General features: G+C 46.0%; 1 protein-coding gene across 1 annotated transcript in view; it reads right to left on the bottom strand.

The window, feature by feature from the left end:
* The window catches only part of Disc1 (DISC1 scaffold protein), a 253,803-nt gene that overhangs the window by 186,533 nt on the left and 50,191 nt on the right, over positions 1-17,079 (bottom strand). The window contains exon 5 of the mRNA XM_008845824.2: positions 4,134-4,263. Within this exon, the coding sequence (XP_008844046.2) occupies positions 4,134-4,263 (130 nt within the window). The remainder of the gene's footprint in view (positions 1-4,133; positions 4,264-17,079) is intronic.

The raw sequence follows: 17,079 nt of genomic DNA, 5'->3' as shown, positions 1-17,079 counted from the left end.
GCTCTCAATCAAACTCAGAGCTCACCAACATGGCTAGTCTTGCTAGCCAGCTTGCTCTGGAGATCCCTTGTCTCTGCTTTCCAAGGCCAGAGTTACAGGTGGGCCACTGCACCCACCCAGCCTTTGCTGGATTCTGGTGACCCAAACTCCAGTCCTCATACTTGCACAGCAAGAGCTTTAGCCACTGAGCTACCTCCCCAGACCTATGTCCTATTCTTAACCCCGCAGTCTTTTAAAGTATGGCCAGATCTTGTCTCATGCTCAGAACCCTAAACAGATCCCCACTGCAGTCAGAGAAAAGTCTAAATGCTTCACTTCTGATCTTCCCCCTACCCAACATGCACTACTCCCATACCACAGATCTCTAGAGATCTCTTCCTCCTTCCTCTTCTGAGGCCCACAGGGTCTGCCCCCTACTCTGTCCAACATTTGCTTCCGGCTCACTTCTCAACTCCTCTCCTGGCCTGTGCATTGAGATTCTCACTGCCTACAGCATGATAGTTATTAACTTTATGTTTTTATGGCATTTATCACCCCAGCTCCCATCCCCAGTGGAATGCAAGCTCCAAGGGGATCCCAGGCATCCACCCAGCACCCAGTACAAGATGAACATTCAGGAAGGACCTGTGGAACAAATGAGGTGGAATGGCTCATACCATAGGATGGTGTTTTGGTTGCTGAGGGCCTGTGCTGTGGTCTCTTCTGTGCACTCTGACCTCAGGAGTGGTGCAGAGAACTAGAGACCTTTAACTAGTGAACACTGTTTTAAAAAACTCCAAATCCTTAGATACAAGTGTATCTCACCACTCATCAAAGAAGCTTCTTTTTGCAACAGTTGGAGACTTACAAAGTTTTACAACTGGTCAAATAGAGAATAAGTGACTGTGAGGTCCCCAGCCCTAAGTGACACATCTACAATGCAACCTCTAGAGATAAGGCTCAGGGAACACTGAGGAAGAGGGAAGAAAGGATGCCAGAGCCAGAGGGACAAGACACCTGCTGCTAGTTAATGCATCTAGACGTGACAGGGACGCTGCACCCGTAACATCTCCACAGTGGTAGTCTAAGAAGACCTGCATGACAAAACCAGTTGACATGGCAAGGTGGATGTGGAAAATTTAATCTTGAGGGTTCCACCTCAAGATGAAGAGCTACAGGCAGTCAATGGATGCTGAGGGAGAGAAAATCAGTTTCCTCTAGGGACAAGCTACCTGAGAGGTTATGTAATCCCAAGTTGGCAGTCCTAAACACAAGTACACAGGAACACCACTAAATGAACTCAGTGTATCATATGTGTGTGTGTATTTATAGACATATGAATGTAACAATATTCAAAGAAGAGGACAAGAAATTGAGATTGGGAGGGAGACAGGTGGACATGGGAGGAGCTGGAGAGAGACTGGGAGGGGTAGATACAATGCAAATACAGTACTCACGGATGCAATTCTAAAATAAAAAACTGACTTCACATTTCCAGCTGTCCAAACTTCACGAGGATGCTCGCTGCACAACTAAGAGCCTGGTTTGTTGGGAGCAAGGGCACTTCCCAATTGCAATTCCTACTTCCCTTTACCACCTTGCTATGGTAGAGATTTAGGTGGGGCAAACTCAGATGATGAAACTGCTCAGGGAATAACTTCCCCAACTCCACCAACTCCCCTAAGCTGTCTGCTAAGCAAAGTGTCATGGTTCCACTGTGAAGTCTCCCATAGGCCCATATGTTTCAACACTTGGTCCCCAGTTGGTGGTGCTGTTTTTGGAGGTTGTAGAATATTTAGGAGGTGGGTCACTGGGAGTGAGCTTTGAAGGTAAAATCTGCTTCTGGTGTCAGAATGTGCTCTCTCTCTCTCTCTCTCTCTCTCTCTCTCTCTCCTGTATGCCACTGAGGTGTGACAAGTCCTCCCTCTCAGGCTCCCACTGATATGACCCAAGCCCCTTCAGCCACCATGCTGTCCTCACTGTGATGGACCACACCAAGCTGTGAGCCAAAATAAACCTTTCCTCCCTAAAGTTGTTGCTGCCAAGCTGTTGCCTAGTCATTTTCCTCCAAATTGAAACATTCATTAAGTCTTGGGAGACTTTTTTTAATTCTAAATAGAACTTACAAGTTTCAGAAAGCTCCTGAAACTTGCAAGATTCATAAGGCACCCTTCCAAGGCTAGCTAAACACTAGAGACTCTTCAACCAGCCCAGGAAGCTATGGGATGCAGCCTTCATGAGAGGTCACCTATGCTGGGGTGGATTTCTCAGTGATGCAGCTGCCTGTGAGTCAGCCATGCTCCTATAGGGAGCCCATTATCCCTATTCCTATAAGCAACCCCAATAAACACACTAGTTCACTAAGCTAGACTTACTTGGGTGGAACCATTTCTTCAGTCTGTCATTGCCTTCCTATCTGGGGTGAGTAGATGCTCCTTCACATCTCCCCAGGAAAAAATCACACCACACAGGTGTTCAGTCACCATGGCAAGGAAAGTAACTAATACAAAAAATCTCTGCCAGGCTTTGGACTTGGGATCTGGAGAGCCAAACTGTTCCCAGGAAACCCTGATACTGTGAGCCAGTGCTCCCCGCCACTCCCTGTTTCTGTTTCAGGTCTCCCAGCTCAAGCAGGCCCAGACCCTACCTCTCAGCTCCCTGCCCCTGGGCTACTTTGAGAACTTCTGGAGTTCCTGCCTGGCCAGCTCTGGCCTTACCTCGTAGCCTCACTCAGAGTGCCAGCCCTGCACACTTCTTGACCCACTGTCACCACTGCTCTGCGCCAAGCATGGCTTCTATATTCCTGCTGGTCACTCCAGGTGCAACCACCTCACCCAGTCCAGACTTACATCCGTGACCTTTAACAGCTGCTTTCCCACCTCACCCAGTCCAGACTTACATCCGTGGCCTTTAACAGCTGCTTTCCCACCTCACCCAGTCCAGACTTACATCCGTGGCCTTTAACAGCTGCTTTCCCACCTCACCCAGTCCAGACTTACATCCGTGGCCTTTAACAGCTGCTTTCCCACCTCACCCAGTCCAGACTTACATCCGTGGCCTTTAACAGCTGCTTTCCCACCTCACCCAGTCCAGACTTACATCCGTGGCCTTTAACAGCTGCTTTCCCACCTCACCCAGTCCAGACTTACATCCGTGGCCTTTAACAGCTGCTTTCCCACCTCACCCAGTCCAGACTTACATCCGTGGCCTTTAACAGCTGCTTTCCCACCTCACCCAGTCCAGACTTACATCCGTGGCCTTTAACAGCTGCTTTCCCACCTCACCCAGTCCAGACTTACATCCGTGGCCTTTAACAGCTGCTTTCCCACCTCACCCAGTCCAGACTTACATCCGTGGCCTTTAACAGCTGCTTTCCCACCTCACCCAGTCCAGACTTACATCCGTGGCCTTTAACAGCTGCTTTCCCACCTCACCCAGTCCAGACTTACATCCGTGGCCTTTAACAGCTGCTTTCCCACCTCACCCAGTCCAGACTTACATCCGTGGCCTTTAACAGCTGCTTTCCCACCTCACCCAGTCCAGACTTACATCCGTGGCCTTTAACAGCTGCTTTCCCACCTCACCCAGTCCAGACTTACATCCGTGGCCTTTAACAGCTGCTTTCCCACCTCACCCAGTCCAGACTTACATCCGTGGCCTTTAACAGCTGCTTTCCCACCTCACCCAGTCCAGACTTACATCCGTGGCCTTTAACAGCTGCTTTCCCACCTCACCCAGTCCAGACTTACATCCGTGGCCTTTAACAGCTGCTTTCCCACCTCACCCAGTCCAGACTTACATCCGTGGCCTTTAACAGCTGCTTTCCCACCTCACCCAGTCCAGACTTACATCCGTGGCCTTTAACAGCTGCTTTCCCACCACGGTAGGAATTTCTACAAAGCATTCCCAGATCATAGATCACTCTCCACCTTTCAAGGGAAGCTTCTACCGATCAGAGGTTGGGAGGAGACACATTTCCAGGTAGACAAGTAGAGCACTGCAGGGAAGTCCTGAGGAGCAGGACACTGGGAAGCAGCCTCTCCTGTGCAAAAGAGGTTCCTCTGTGCCCTCAGGCCACTGCAGCAAAGCAAAGACTCACTTTAACCAAAAAATAAAAAATTCATCCCCTCTCTGGAAGATTCTACACCACTCACCTGCACCTGCTGTTTCTCTTGAATAAGCCATTCCCTCCTGGTGATGGCTGCACACTGGTTGTCCTGGGTAGTGGACTTCAGTGGCTTCAGCTCTCCTCCAAGTGCGGCTGTGGGGTCATAGCTGCCAGTCCTTAAAGTGACAGATATGGATTGGTACAGATGTGGAGAGTTGGGCATCCTTGTGTCTACATAAACTTATAGAGTAAGGAATTGCACACCACTCCCCAGCCCTCTGGTCCTTCCAGAGCTCACAGGGATGAAGTCTCTAATGCACATTTCTGTTTTAACTGAAATCTGCTGGGGCTTTTGCTTTTTCTCCTAACTAGGCTGAATACACTGAGCCTGTATTTTGCTATACAGTAGCCCCCGGCCACCTCTGGCTATAAGCACCTGGCAGGTGGTTAACCCAAACTAAACTGTGCTGCAAGTACAAAATATTCTTCCAATTAAAGACCCCACATGGGGCTGGGGGTGAAGCTTAGCATGGATGAAGTCCTGGTTCCATCCCCCAAACCACATAATATCAGGGGTGGTATAGGGGTGGAGAGATGGTTCAGTGGTTAAGAGCACCAGCTGCTTTTCCAAGGAGATTGGTTCCCAGCACCCACATGGCAGCTAACAACTATCTGTAAATCTAGTTCCAGGGAATCCAATTCCCTCTTTCTGGTCTCCAAGGGCATTCCACACAAGGGTGTAAAATACTCATACATATAAAATAAAAATAAAAGAAAAATTTTTAAAAACCAGGCATGGTTGTATATACCTAAAATCCCAGCAGAGGTTGAGGTAGGAAGATCAGAAGTTCAAGGTCATCTTCAGCTACATAGTGAGCTCAAGGTCAGCCTGGGCTACATGAAACCTTGTCCCAAATAAATACTCCATTGGCGACCAAGAGTACAATGTTCTACATTAGTGATATTTTTATGCTTATTAATTGTTGAAATGATACTGTTTTGATATGCCAGGTTGAATTAAAGCCATAGCTAAAATCAGTTTCACCTGTTTCTTCTTGCTTCTTTCCAATGTGGTTATTAGATTCACCAAAGCCACATGTGAGGGTCACGTTCCATCTCACTAGACAGAATTGCCATGCAACAGCCCCACCCCACCCCCAGAAGATCAAGTGCCAGGGCTAGCCTTAACAGTCAGAATCTGGTTCAGCTGAGACTGGCCGGCACACTTGGGCAGAGTTTCCAGGAAAAGCTTTGCTGAAGGACCATCCAGGACTTCTCAAAATCAGGCCTGGTGGCACAGACTTATAGTCTCAGCTATTTGGGAGACTGAGGTAGAAGGATCACAAGTTCAAGGCTAGCCTGGACAACCTAGCAAGATGTGTTTTAAAATACAAAGTAGGTCTCCTGTGTGTGTCCTGGACTGTTCAAATCCTTGATCTGAAAGGTTGATGGGTTAACAGAGAACATTTCTAAAGTTTGGTGAAGGGAATAAATGACAGCTTTGAGAACCTTCAAAAAACCCCACAAAGTACGGGCTAGGGTGTACCAGTGGTAAAGCTCTTGCCTAGCATGTATTCCATCCTACCTTCAAACCCTAATGCAAAAAAAAAAAAGTCTTCTTAAAACCTGTTGGTTCGTTCTCCTGTTCTTGCAAGAGTCAACATATTTGGTGACAGGGACAGTGGGTAAACATGGGCCTTGTGCTGAAGAACCACCTTCATTCCAGAGACCTGGAGAGGGTTATCATCAGTGGGCAAGTCATCCATACAGTGTTCAATTTCTAACTCAACACAGGCACAATTCACCCAGAGAAAAACTTTATCAAGCACAAGGAAGCATGCACGTCTGACAGAGCTCTGTCCTCTGTAGCTAACTGTAGGATGACCTTCCCAGACCTTTACCGGGCCCCTTATAAAATAGGAGAGCCCACAGGAAACAAGCCTAATACTTTCATAAGTAAGGTTTCCACAGTTTACACAGCTTTACACTGCTATCAAACACCAGCTGCAGAGACTTGTCTGTCCCCAGCCTGAAAGAGATCCCAAGTCCCTGAATGATCTTGAGGGTCACATGTTAGAGTAACAAACCACCAGACTTAGAAAGTTCCCGTTTTATGTGCCTAAAGGCTAATAATAATACAGGAGGTGGTAAGTATAGGTAGAGACCAAGAAACTAGAAAGGGGCCTGTGCGATGGGAAAAGGGGAATTGAAGGAGGGCTGTGAGAAGGAAACTGAAGACATGATCCGAGACTAGAAGGGGACACTGAGGATGGAAGGGTATGGCAGGGCCAGGGAGATAGGGGAGAACAGCAGTGTGGGAGCAACCAAACAAAATCAAGTACTCGTGATGTGCTGGTCTGAGCGAGAATGTTCCCAAAGGCTCCATTTTGTCCCTAGTTGGTGGCACTGTTTGGGGTGGCCTTAGAAGGTTTGGCCTTGCTGGAGGAAGTACATCACTGGGGGTGTCTCTGAGAGCTCTTATCCTTAACAGATCTCTAGTCTCACTCTGCTTCCTGTGCTGCTTGAAGATGCGATTGCTTGACTTTCTGCTCCAGCCACTCTGACACCAGGCCTCCAGCACCATGTGGACTCTGATCCCTCTGGATTCATAACTCTTCCTTCTGTCTGGTGCTTTGGTCAGTCAGTGTTTTATCAAAACAACAGAAAAATCACTAAAACACATGGAAAGCTGCTATTTTGTAAGCTAGTCAAAAATAAAAAAAATAGCACTGGAGAGATGGTTCAGTGGTTAAGAACACTGGCTGCTCTTGAGAAGGACCTGGATTCAGTTTTCAGCACCCATGTGGCAGATAGCCATTCATAACTCCAGTTCCAGAGGATCTGATGGCCTCTTCTGATCGCCAAGTACATTGCACATATGTGGTACACCTACATACATGCAGACCAAACACTCAAACTGTTCGAGGTCCGAAGAATTCCCTGAATTGGCCATTCAGACACTGAGTCTCAGTAAAAGAAGTGCTTTATTGAGGCCAACCGGCTGGGGACACAGACAGTCTCAGGAGCTGTACTGCCACCCTGAGCAGTGAAAACACAGGGCTTTTAAGCATAAAAACCACAAAAACAACAAAGCAGGGGATTTCTATAGAAACCATACACAGAATAACCAGGAAAGGATTTGAACAATATAGGGCTGATTTCCAGAACCTTAACCTATACAGCCATTGGCTAGCTTACCTGGGGCAGAACATTCTTTCTCTTCCGCCCCAGACCATTCCCATAGAGACCATGAACAGATGTACCAGGAAAGGGTTTGAACAATGGAGGAGATTTCCAGAGTCAGGCGGAAGGCAGCTTTTTCTCAGAGGACAGGGAGGGGGTCTGAAGGGCACTCTCCTTCAATACATGTTAAATAAAAATAAATTTTGTAAAAATTTAGTAAAAATAAAACCATAGAAACTTTTGTCATTTTTATTTTATGTGTATGAATGTATTGTCTGCATGTTTGTAAGTGCACTCATGTCATGCAATGCCAGCAGAGGTCAAAAGAGGGCATCAGATCCTCTGGAACTGGAGTTATGGATGGTTGTTAGCTGTCATGTGAGTAATGGAAATCAAACCCAGGTCCTCTGCGATAGCAGCCAGTGCTCTTAATTGCTGAGACATCTCTCCAGCCCAAACATAGAAATTTTTTAAAAGAAATCTAAGCTGATGGTAGAACTATACATGTATATATGTGTGTTTGTATACTTTACTACATTGCAGACATTATCATTTTCATTACAGGCCTAAGCTGAGATGTCATTATTAAAGTTTCCAATGAAGAAACCAAGTCTGTGGAGATTGAGTGACTCATCTATGGTCACACAGAGAGCGGGTGATGGGGAGAACACAGTTTAGCCCAGGCTAACTCCCACTACCCTAGCTTCACTTCTGTTGCTGTGCTAAAACACCCTGACCAATAAACAACATTGAGGACCAAAGGGTTCGTTTCATCTTACCATTCCAGGTTACAGTCCAACATCTCAGGGAAGTTAAGGTAGGAACTCAAGCCACTGGTAATGCCACTTCCAAGAATGGTAGGTAGGAGAGTCACACATGCTGCCTGCTTGTTCAGAACCCAGCTAGCTCTCTCTACTCTCATACAGTCTAGAGACCCAAACTAGGGAATGGAACCACCCACAATGGACTGTGCCTTCCCACATCAATCAGCAGTCAAGATAATCCTCCCCAGACACATCCACAGGCCAACCTGATCCAGACAATTCTTCAGTTGATTTTAGGTGGTTTCAAGTTGATAGTTAAAACTAACCAGCACATCCATATTCCAGCACTTTCCAGGACACCTCAGGCTGCATAATTCCCAGAAAGCTAAAACACATGCTTCCTTACTTCTATCGCACCCCACCCTCTCCCACGGGACAGTCCCCTGGGAGGTTAGTCCCAGGGTGACATGGGGCAGGAAGGGTTCAGTTCATGGATGGCAAGGCCACAGTGGGCACCCAGTTCTTTCTCCTGCTGTGTCCTTTGACTAACCCAACCCTCTGAGCCTCATTGCCTTCCTCATACTGGACTACCTGGGGAAGGAGAGAAGATACCCCATCCTTGGGGAGTTTGCTATGGACCTCCAACATCCTAACACATGCACTGGGAAAGTGAACACTGGACCTGTGTCTGGTGGACACACACACAGGGTCAACGTGAAGAGATGAAGACCAGGTTCTAAGTCATTCCTAGACTGCCAACAGCTGTAAGCAGGGACATACGTCCTCCATTGGGCTCTGAGCTGCTGTGTTGCCTTCGTTCATCAGCACTGGTAGGGGCTCAGCAAATACCTGCTAGATGATTTAATGAGCCTGTGGCTTAGAAAATAGAGGCATCATTTATGTCCCGTTTCCTGCTGTCTTGGCTCATTCTCTGCCTCACTTATTTCCCAATTTGCTCTGCTTATGCTAATATTACGAGTTCCTTGAATTTCTTAAATAGACGCCATCTGGGTTGGTATGGGAGGTATTGCAGGAAATCAACACAGAATTGAAAATTAGCTGCACAGAAGAGCTACAGGTGGGTATCTTGGAATTCTACATATTACAGTTAATCACATCCATTACTTAATCCAGAAGAAAAGCCCCCGTGATTAACCAAAATCCCTCTCTGCATCTCTCATGCTCCTACTCCCAGGACAGAAAGAGATCCACAGAGAACTGAATGGTGGTCCCAGGACACAAGGCTCAGTTATGAAGCAGGAACAGGGTTCCATCTTCCATGTGCCTTCAGTCCCCAGAGTCTCCCTCTGCCTACAGTGCTGTTTTCTTTATATTCTCTGTCTCAACTTGTGATCCCTCATGGCAGAGCAAATTAACATCGCTGCTATAAACTAATCAGTATGTAAAATGAGCAGACCCCTCAGGGGAGGATTAAAAACCTGAAGCAGGATGGGATTTAGACCAGCCCTCAGTGCCAGCGGGGACCCATGGGTTAAAGATGCCACTCTCAGACCCGGGGTTTCAGATTTGTCCCCACTCGGGCCTGCCAGATTGTGAAACATCTCAGTATTTCTATCTAATATCTTCTCCCTTAATCATTTAAAAGATGAAACCCATTTGTAAAATACAGTCCTGAGCTACAGAGAAAACATAGCTCTAAATTCCACACAAGACCATGTTCATTCCTCATGACACTCAGTATGCAGCTGTGCTGAGTGCTCACTTCAGTAATATTGGAAGAAGGATGCAGGTGTGGCCCTGGGCAAGCTGGGGCCTATGCATCCAGTACACGCCAGTGCTGAGCATGCATTTCCACCTCCTTCCCAGGCAGCACCAGCCCAGACCCTCCAATGCACTTGGCTTTGCTCAGCCACTATCAGAAGGCTTTGCCATGGGAGGGAGTAGAGGAGGCAGAGAAGGGACAAGCCACCCATGTGGATGTCCTGCAACAGAACAGCTTTACGTGAGACTGGGCTTGTACAGCTTTGTGGGTGCCACCTAGGTACCCTTCATAGTCTCTGATGTTGACAGATGTGGCGTCAGAGAAATGGCTGCTTTGAGCTTCTACAACTTAGGACTTGTACAACTGTAGTCTCAAAACAAAACAAAAACCTGTCTGTCCAATTCTGTCACTGTGAGAAAAACAAGGCCCAGTAGGACAGTGTAGTATTTTGAATGAGAAAAGTCCCCCACAGGCTCAAGTATTTGAAGACTTGGTCCCCAGCAGGCAGCACTGTTGGGGAAAGTCATGGAATCTTTAGGAGGCGTGGCCTTGCTGAAGGAAGTATGTCACAGGGGGCAGGAGTTAAGGAGTCATAGACTCACCTACTTCCAGTTCACTCTCTCTACTTCCTGTTTGCCATTGAAGGTGTGAGCTCTCAGCTTCCTGCTCCTGCCACCATGCCTGCCACTGCTGCTGCCATGCCTTCCCACCATGATGGACTGGTCTCTCTAGAACTGAAGCTCAAATAAACTCTTCCTTCTGTAAGTTGCCTTGGTCATGGTGTTTTATCACAGCAACAGAAAAGTAACTAATACAGTCACCTCTATTCAGGTGACTCATCTGGAAAGACGTTGAGCACAGCTCTTCTATCTTCTAACCAATAGTGCTGGTCACTGCTCAACAGTCTGTTGGTCCATCACTAACTCCCTCCTCAGGAGGAGGCTGTTTAGCCATTCCCAGAACCTCAGAAAAATGACTTAAACTAAGAAACACCTTCCTCATCCAACAAATGCTGTCATCAGTTAGTAAGGTCACTCTGACAGCAGAATTTTGTTAAACTTCCAGGGACCATCAGGTGACTTCAGCTTCTTCCTTACACAAGTGAGTTGGGTCTAAAAGCAATAAGGAGAATGAATGGGGCACAAGTCGTATTCTTGAAGAAAATTATCCTTGTTCTGACTAGCCTCGGCTCCGTGTAGGAATGGTCACCCTGTAAGAGGGACCCTGAATATTCTGCTAGTGGTAAGGAGGACAGACTTCAACTGAATCTGAAGGAAGAGGAAGACATGGGAGACATTTACTTGTGGATTTGTAAGGTTTTGTATATAGTCCACCAATTATAAAGCAAGTCCTGAGGCATCTCTGTCACCAGCCCAGCTTCTTTTCTTCCCTTTCGCTTCTCCCTCCTCTTCTCAACTGAGTCTCCCAGGAGTGAGATACATGACATGCTGGAGTCTCTTTGGGGTCCCCCTGCAAGCTCCCACCTGAATCCCGAGATTCAGGGCTAGTGACACAATGGCTAACATATCTGAATACAGACCAGAAGATTCTAGAAACATATCCAGGGATAAGAATAATCATGACCAGACCATCTTGGGTGGCGTCACTGTCATCTTGCTTTACCTCCTTGATAGACTGTGTCTGAGTTCCCTTATGGTCTCAAGGTGCCATGTGTGTTCATTCCAGTCTGAGCTCTGAGCTGATGGTCACTGGGCCATTGCAGTCTGCCATGGTTCCCACTTGCTAAAAGGTCGTGTCTTTCCAAGGGAACAAAGAAGTGCATGCAGTTGGCGGTGGTAATTTTCTCATTCATACATTATCGTCCCCTAACTACACAATATGTAACTTCCCATTGGAAATGATGTGTAGATCTAAGTTCTCCATGCAGTCTGGTGGTGGGCATGGTTGCCTTTTTGATCCAATCTCAAGGGAAGAGGCAAGCAAACTGTCTTAGCTCACAGCACCAGAGTTCTGCTTTAGTAAGCAAGTAAGACTATATATCCATCCCTTCATTTTTTTATCTTTTTCAGATTTTGCTTACTTATGTTTTAAGTTATCCTCTTGTAAATGGCCTCTGATAAAAGACACTGTATGTGTATACATGCACCCATGCACCCACGCACATATTTGTTTACAAGAATGACCAGTACAGATGTCCATAATGGTGAAGAGCCAACGGGAAATTACATGGTGTGTAGTTAGGGGCAGACAAGGTATGAATGAGGAAGTTACCTGTCAACTGTAATAGTGACCTAATCCTCTTAAGAAAAAGGAACACTTTTCCTTCCACTGGGTACAGACAGTTGGCACAAAGCCTACTGTGACATGAAGGTAGAATTTTCCCCATTGCTCTAGAATCTGAATTGAGAGTTGGAAGGCATACACCTACATGTCCTCCATCCTCAGTCCCTAACTGTGGATGCATAGGACAGGGGCCTATGCTGCCCACTGCACACGCAGAGCCCCATTGGGCTGCCACCCTCAGCACCCCTGCCCATACATTGGCAGAGTGAGAAATGGACCCTTCCTCAGATGCACTTCTCTCTCCACTCATGGGAGCAGAGGAAGCAAACTGCCCCATTCCCACCAACAGAGATCAGAAAGCCTAGGTGCCTCAGGAAGAGAAAGGAGTCTGAGTGTCCTGGGTGCTCAGCTATCTAGTTCAGGTTCTCCTGACAGCTGAGCCTGGATCCAGACAATGGTCTGAGCAGGTTGTTTTTGGAGAAATGACCTTAAGACACCAATGTACAAAAGCCAAAAGGAGAGTCAGAAAAAGGATGCATTATCCAGCAGATCACCTCATGGGCAACTGAGGCCCCAACCGACGTAGGACTCTTCTAGAAGAAAAATATGGTGTATGGTTTAGAACTTCCCCCTAAAGGCTAGGAGGCTAGGGTTCTGGGGTCTGGTCCTCTTGAGGCTATAGCCACACCCACCTTGCCACAAAATAATATTCCAGTGTTGCAATTATTTTTACTCATTATAATTCAAAATTTCTCTTTGTGATTTTCATTCACTAAGAGCTATGGAGAATGCCTGGCAGAGGAACCCAATCTGCATGTGGGGTCTTGAGCTGGACAGCAACAGGGCACAGGATGCTGCCTCCAGCTGTACAAAGACTCAGAGACTGGAATATGACAATGTCAGTAGCGTCTGCCATGGCAGCTGCCAGAGCCCTTCACTCTGACATAGTGTGCTCTCTGGCACCTTAAATGGGGAAACCATGATGGAGGGGTTAGACAATGTGAGAGATAAATAATGCCTAGCTAGTTTTAAAAACCAGAGGGAACTATATTAGTCCAACAATGTACTGACAAATTATACATACCAGATCAAGAAATATATGTCTAGGCAAGGTTTATCTGAGAACAATTGGTCTTTGCCCAAGATTTATCTACATGACACACAAGTACCAGGCTGGTGGAACTAACCTTTTTGAATGTTTTACAGACATACTTTGAGGCCTATAATAATCTCACCAGAGGGACATAAAGGACGGTTTTTTTTTTCCTTGCCCACCTAGGTCGACTAGTTCCAGGGGACTATGAGCATCTCTCAAAATGTACTGTAATTGTGGTGGGTCACCTGTCCTCTTGATCAAGGAGGCCGAGGAGACCCCACCAGATGGACTTGAACCAGTGTCCAGTCTACAAAAAGGAGGGTCAACACACAGGAATCATTTCCTCATGCTTCCAAGCGAAGCCAACCATGGTCGAGCAGGACCTTTGACTTATCTTCACATAGGTGGAAATGGTAAAAGGAGCCAGGGGCTCCTCCCAAGCCCATGTGACCCTTGAGGAACAGATCCTCAAACAACCTTAAGAGTAAAAATAAATTGGTTTATCTGGGCCAACTGTATGGCCTTAAACACCCAAAAGGAAAGTATAACCAAAGATTAAAGGGGCCAATATAATTTTTTAAGAGTCCATATGCATAGCTAAAGGCTACATAACAAGCAACAATGCCAGACAAGCGATACCTTCTTTTGAGTTGTTGGCCAGGGTGGCCAAAGAGATTCCCAGATAGTAACAGCAGACCCCAATCTTATCCAAAGGAATACAGACAACAGATTACCACCAGATGAAGAACAGCTGACCCTCCTAAAACAAAGACCTCTAGATATACTGACTAGATTCACCAGAAGGGCAAGTAGTGGGGAAGGGCTGGGGGTGCCAACAACACAGCAGACAGTAGCAGGGATATCAGTGTATAAGGCTCTAGTGGGGGAAGGAGGCTATAGACTAGGAAGTGGGTGTATAAATAAATTTTTAAAAATTCTTCAAAGCATAAAAATTTGCTCCTTAATAATTAGTAGATATGAAAAACATTACCATTAAAATTTACCTGATGACTTTATATCCATGCTCAGATGCCAAGGAGCTCAAAAAGTAATTGACTGTGACTAGTAATAATCAGCGCCAACATCTCAGTGTTAGTAGCAAAAACAATGAGTCTTTCTGCAAGGAACAATATATTCTAAAATGAAATGGAGATCTTGTTTTAAAGGTTAAAAACTGATTCAAATTTATGTCTTACAGGGCTTATACTGAGTTCGATATTATATAACTGTATTAATTCAACTGTGAACCTAGAAACTTACAGTCACTTGCGAAAGAGATGTACTCCTGCTCTGGAGTGTGTTACTGAATATGTTAAAGCTGTAATGAAATGCTTCTTCTAATCATGTAGCTATTAAAAATTTTTAAGAAATAAATGACAATAAAAATTAAATAGCCAGCGGACTCTGGATAAATTACATTTCCTTAAATCTTACTCTAAGTAAGATTTTCCTAAGCTGGGACATGGAGGAGTCCCTGCCACCGCCCCCCCCACCCCCACCCCAGAGTGACTGGGTGGGCCTCAAATCTGAGGGACTCCTTAGGCAGCCCTGGCAGTTTGAACATGAGAACATGGCTTTCATCAGATGCTCAAAGAAATACTTGATTCCAGAAAAGTAAAGAGGTATATTTTGGGGTTAATAATTTATGATGAAAGTTGGCCGTATTAACAAAACTATTTTATTTCTACAGGAAAAGTCCCCTGCCTTCCGAATGTCCCTCCTCCCTGGACTCAGGGCCAGGCTGGTGAGAAGTTTGTGTCCAGGTCCCCCTGGTGGTCAATGTGAGAACTGCAGGGCATGTCTCCTCTGATGTGCTTCCAAACACAGCTGACCCAGGTAAGGACAGACTGCACAGGCCATAGTACAGCTGGCACATGCAAGGGCAGGCTTTTGTGATTATTGTAGCTTTGCAACTGCATCCATACGTGCTATAAAAGTGTGATATTGAAGCAGATTTCAAATAATTATCTAGCTGTGGCAATAATAGGGCAGGTGAATTTGGCAAAAGAAAAGGCAAGAATAATATATAAATAACTGGTAGGAAAGACAGAGTCCTTCACTTTCTGGCGAGGAGAGTGAGACATGCAGAAGTTAGGGACTCCCGGGAAGGTGCACTCAATTAGTTAGAGGAGGACACAAGATCAGAATTCCAGTTCCCAACCTCCAGTTCCCAACACTCCAGGCTGGAGCATCAGAACACCTGAGGGGGCGTCTTCCTCCAGCTCTCTCTCACTCTCCACATTTACATAAACATTATTGCACTATATAAGCATGTGTACATGTGAAACACCTACACCAAACCAGTGGGAAAGGCGAATATAGTTCGGTCAACCTCCAAGGAGAATTATCCTCTGGACAGACTTGGGACTGAGATACAGTCACCAGAGTATTCTAGAAAGTCTCAGGGAGAAATGAGGCTGATGGGCAGAGTACTGGGAGGATGGTGGCTTTACTGTCTTAAAGGATGAGCAACCGTTAGTGATAGAGATGGGATTTATGCAAGACAATAGATGCCAAAGCAACTCCAGCAAATCTGCTATGTGAATGGCAGGTGCCGATGACAACCAATTAGATGCCGGGCACTGGTAGGGCTGGGTCACCGAAGCTTTGAGGATCATGCTCAGCATAGGAGGGCCATCCTGAAACCCCAGAGACACTAAGCCCAGCACAAGGTTTGTCCCTGTTGCTTTGGGGGACATGGATAAGATAGGAGAGTGGAATCAGGAAAACTAGCAAGGCAGGAAGCTGCTGTAATCATCCAGATTAAAACTTTAAAGAGCAGAGGGAGACCTCGGTGTGAGGTTGGAAAGGTAAGAGTGAAAGACAGGTAGATGATAGACGTGACCAGACCTAGAAACCCATGGACTAGAGGGACAGGGAAGGGGATTTGAGGTGCCTCAGTAGGGCAACTGTGAGGGTGGAGGTCTCAAGACAGGATCCAGGAAAAGAGGATGCTTGGAGAGAGAGGAGAGAGAGAGATGCTTAGTCAAGTTAGTTTTTAAAAATAGTGGGGCTGGGGCTGGAGAGATGGCTCAACAGTTAAAAGCCCTGAATGCTCTTGCAGAGGACCTGGGTTCAGTTCCCAGGAGCCATCCGGCAGCTAACTTCCATCTGTAACTCCAGTTCCATGGGATTTGATGCCCTTGGGAGTGACAGAGTTACAAGGCTGATCACGACAGGCTCAAAACGGGATGCAAAAACAGAGCATGCCGATTATCTCCCTGTGAACAAGAAAGCAAGAACTAGCCAATAAAGTGGGTCAATGCTCATATTGGCTTAGGAGAAATAATTCCAACACTCAGTAAGCTGAGGCAGAGGGATTGCAAGGTCAAGGCCAGCCTGGGCTACATATCGAAAACAAAACGAAACAAAATAAATCTAAACAAAAAAAAATGAAACATGCAGTGAGTCACTTACAAATACTCAGTAACTGTCATGTAAGTGTTTGTTAAATAGGAACAAGATACAACAGAGTAGACAGGGGTAGGAAACAGGAAATAGCCACAAGAAGAAAGAAAAGACTGGCGTTAGGAAGGCCCCTCATGTGAGGCATGAAGGGGAACTAAGGGGGCACTTCTGTGTCAGACAAGGAGAGCACACAACCTCATTTAATTTTATGTCTCATAGGGGTTATACGGAGTACAATATTGTAAAACTATCAATTCAACTGTAAACCTAAAAATTTACAGCCAGTTTAGAAAGAGATGCATCTTAGCTCTCGAAGAAAGTGTTTTCTTTCCTGTTTCAGTGGATTTTTTTAAATGACTATCAGGTCCACTTGATTTATGATGTCATTTAACTCCAGGGTTTCTATATTTAGTTTTGTCTGAATGGTGAGAGTGGGATATTGAAGTCAGTATGTGATTTTTTTTAGATCTAATAGTGTTTCTTTTTTGAAATTGGGTGTCCCTGTGTTTGATGCATTTAAGTTTAAGTTTAGAATATTCTCTTGAGTTTTACTTTAAGTTGGATGAATTGTCTT

The sequence above is a fragment of the Nannospalax galili genome, unplaced genomic scaffold, assembly GCF_000622305.1.
Source record: "Nannospalax galili isolate Female #2095 unplaced genomic scaffold, S.galili_v1.0 scaffold702, whole genome shotgun sequence".
Taxonomy (NCBI): Eukaryota; Metazoa; Chordata; class Mammalia; order Rodentia; family Spalacidae; genus Nannospalax; species Nannospalax galili.
The sequence above is the reverse complement of the archived record's forward strand: the minus strand, read 5'-3'. Positions and strand labels throughout refer to the sequence as shown.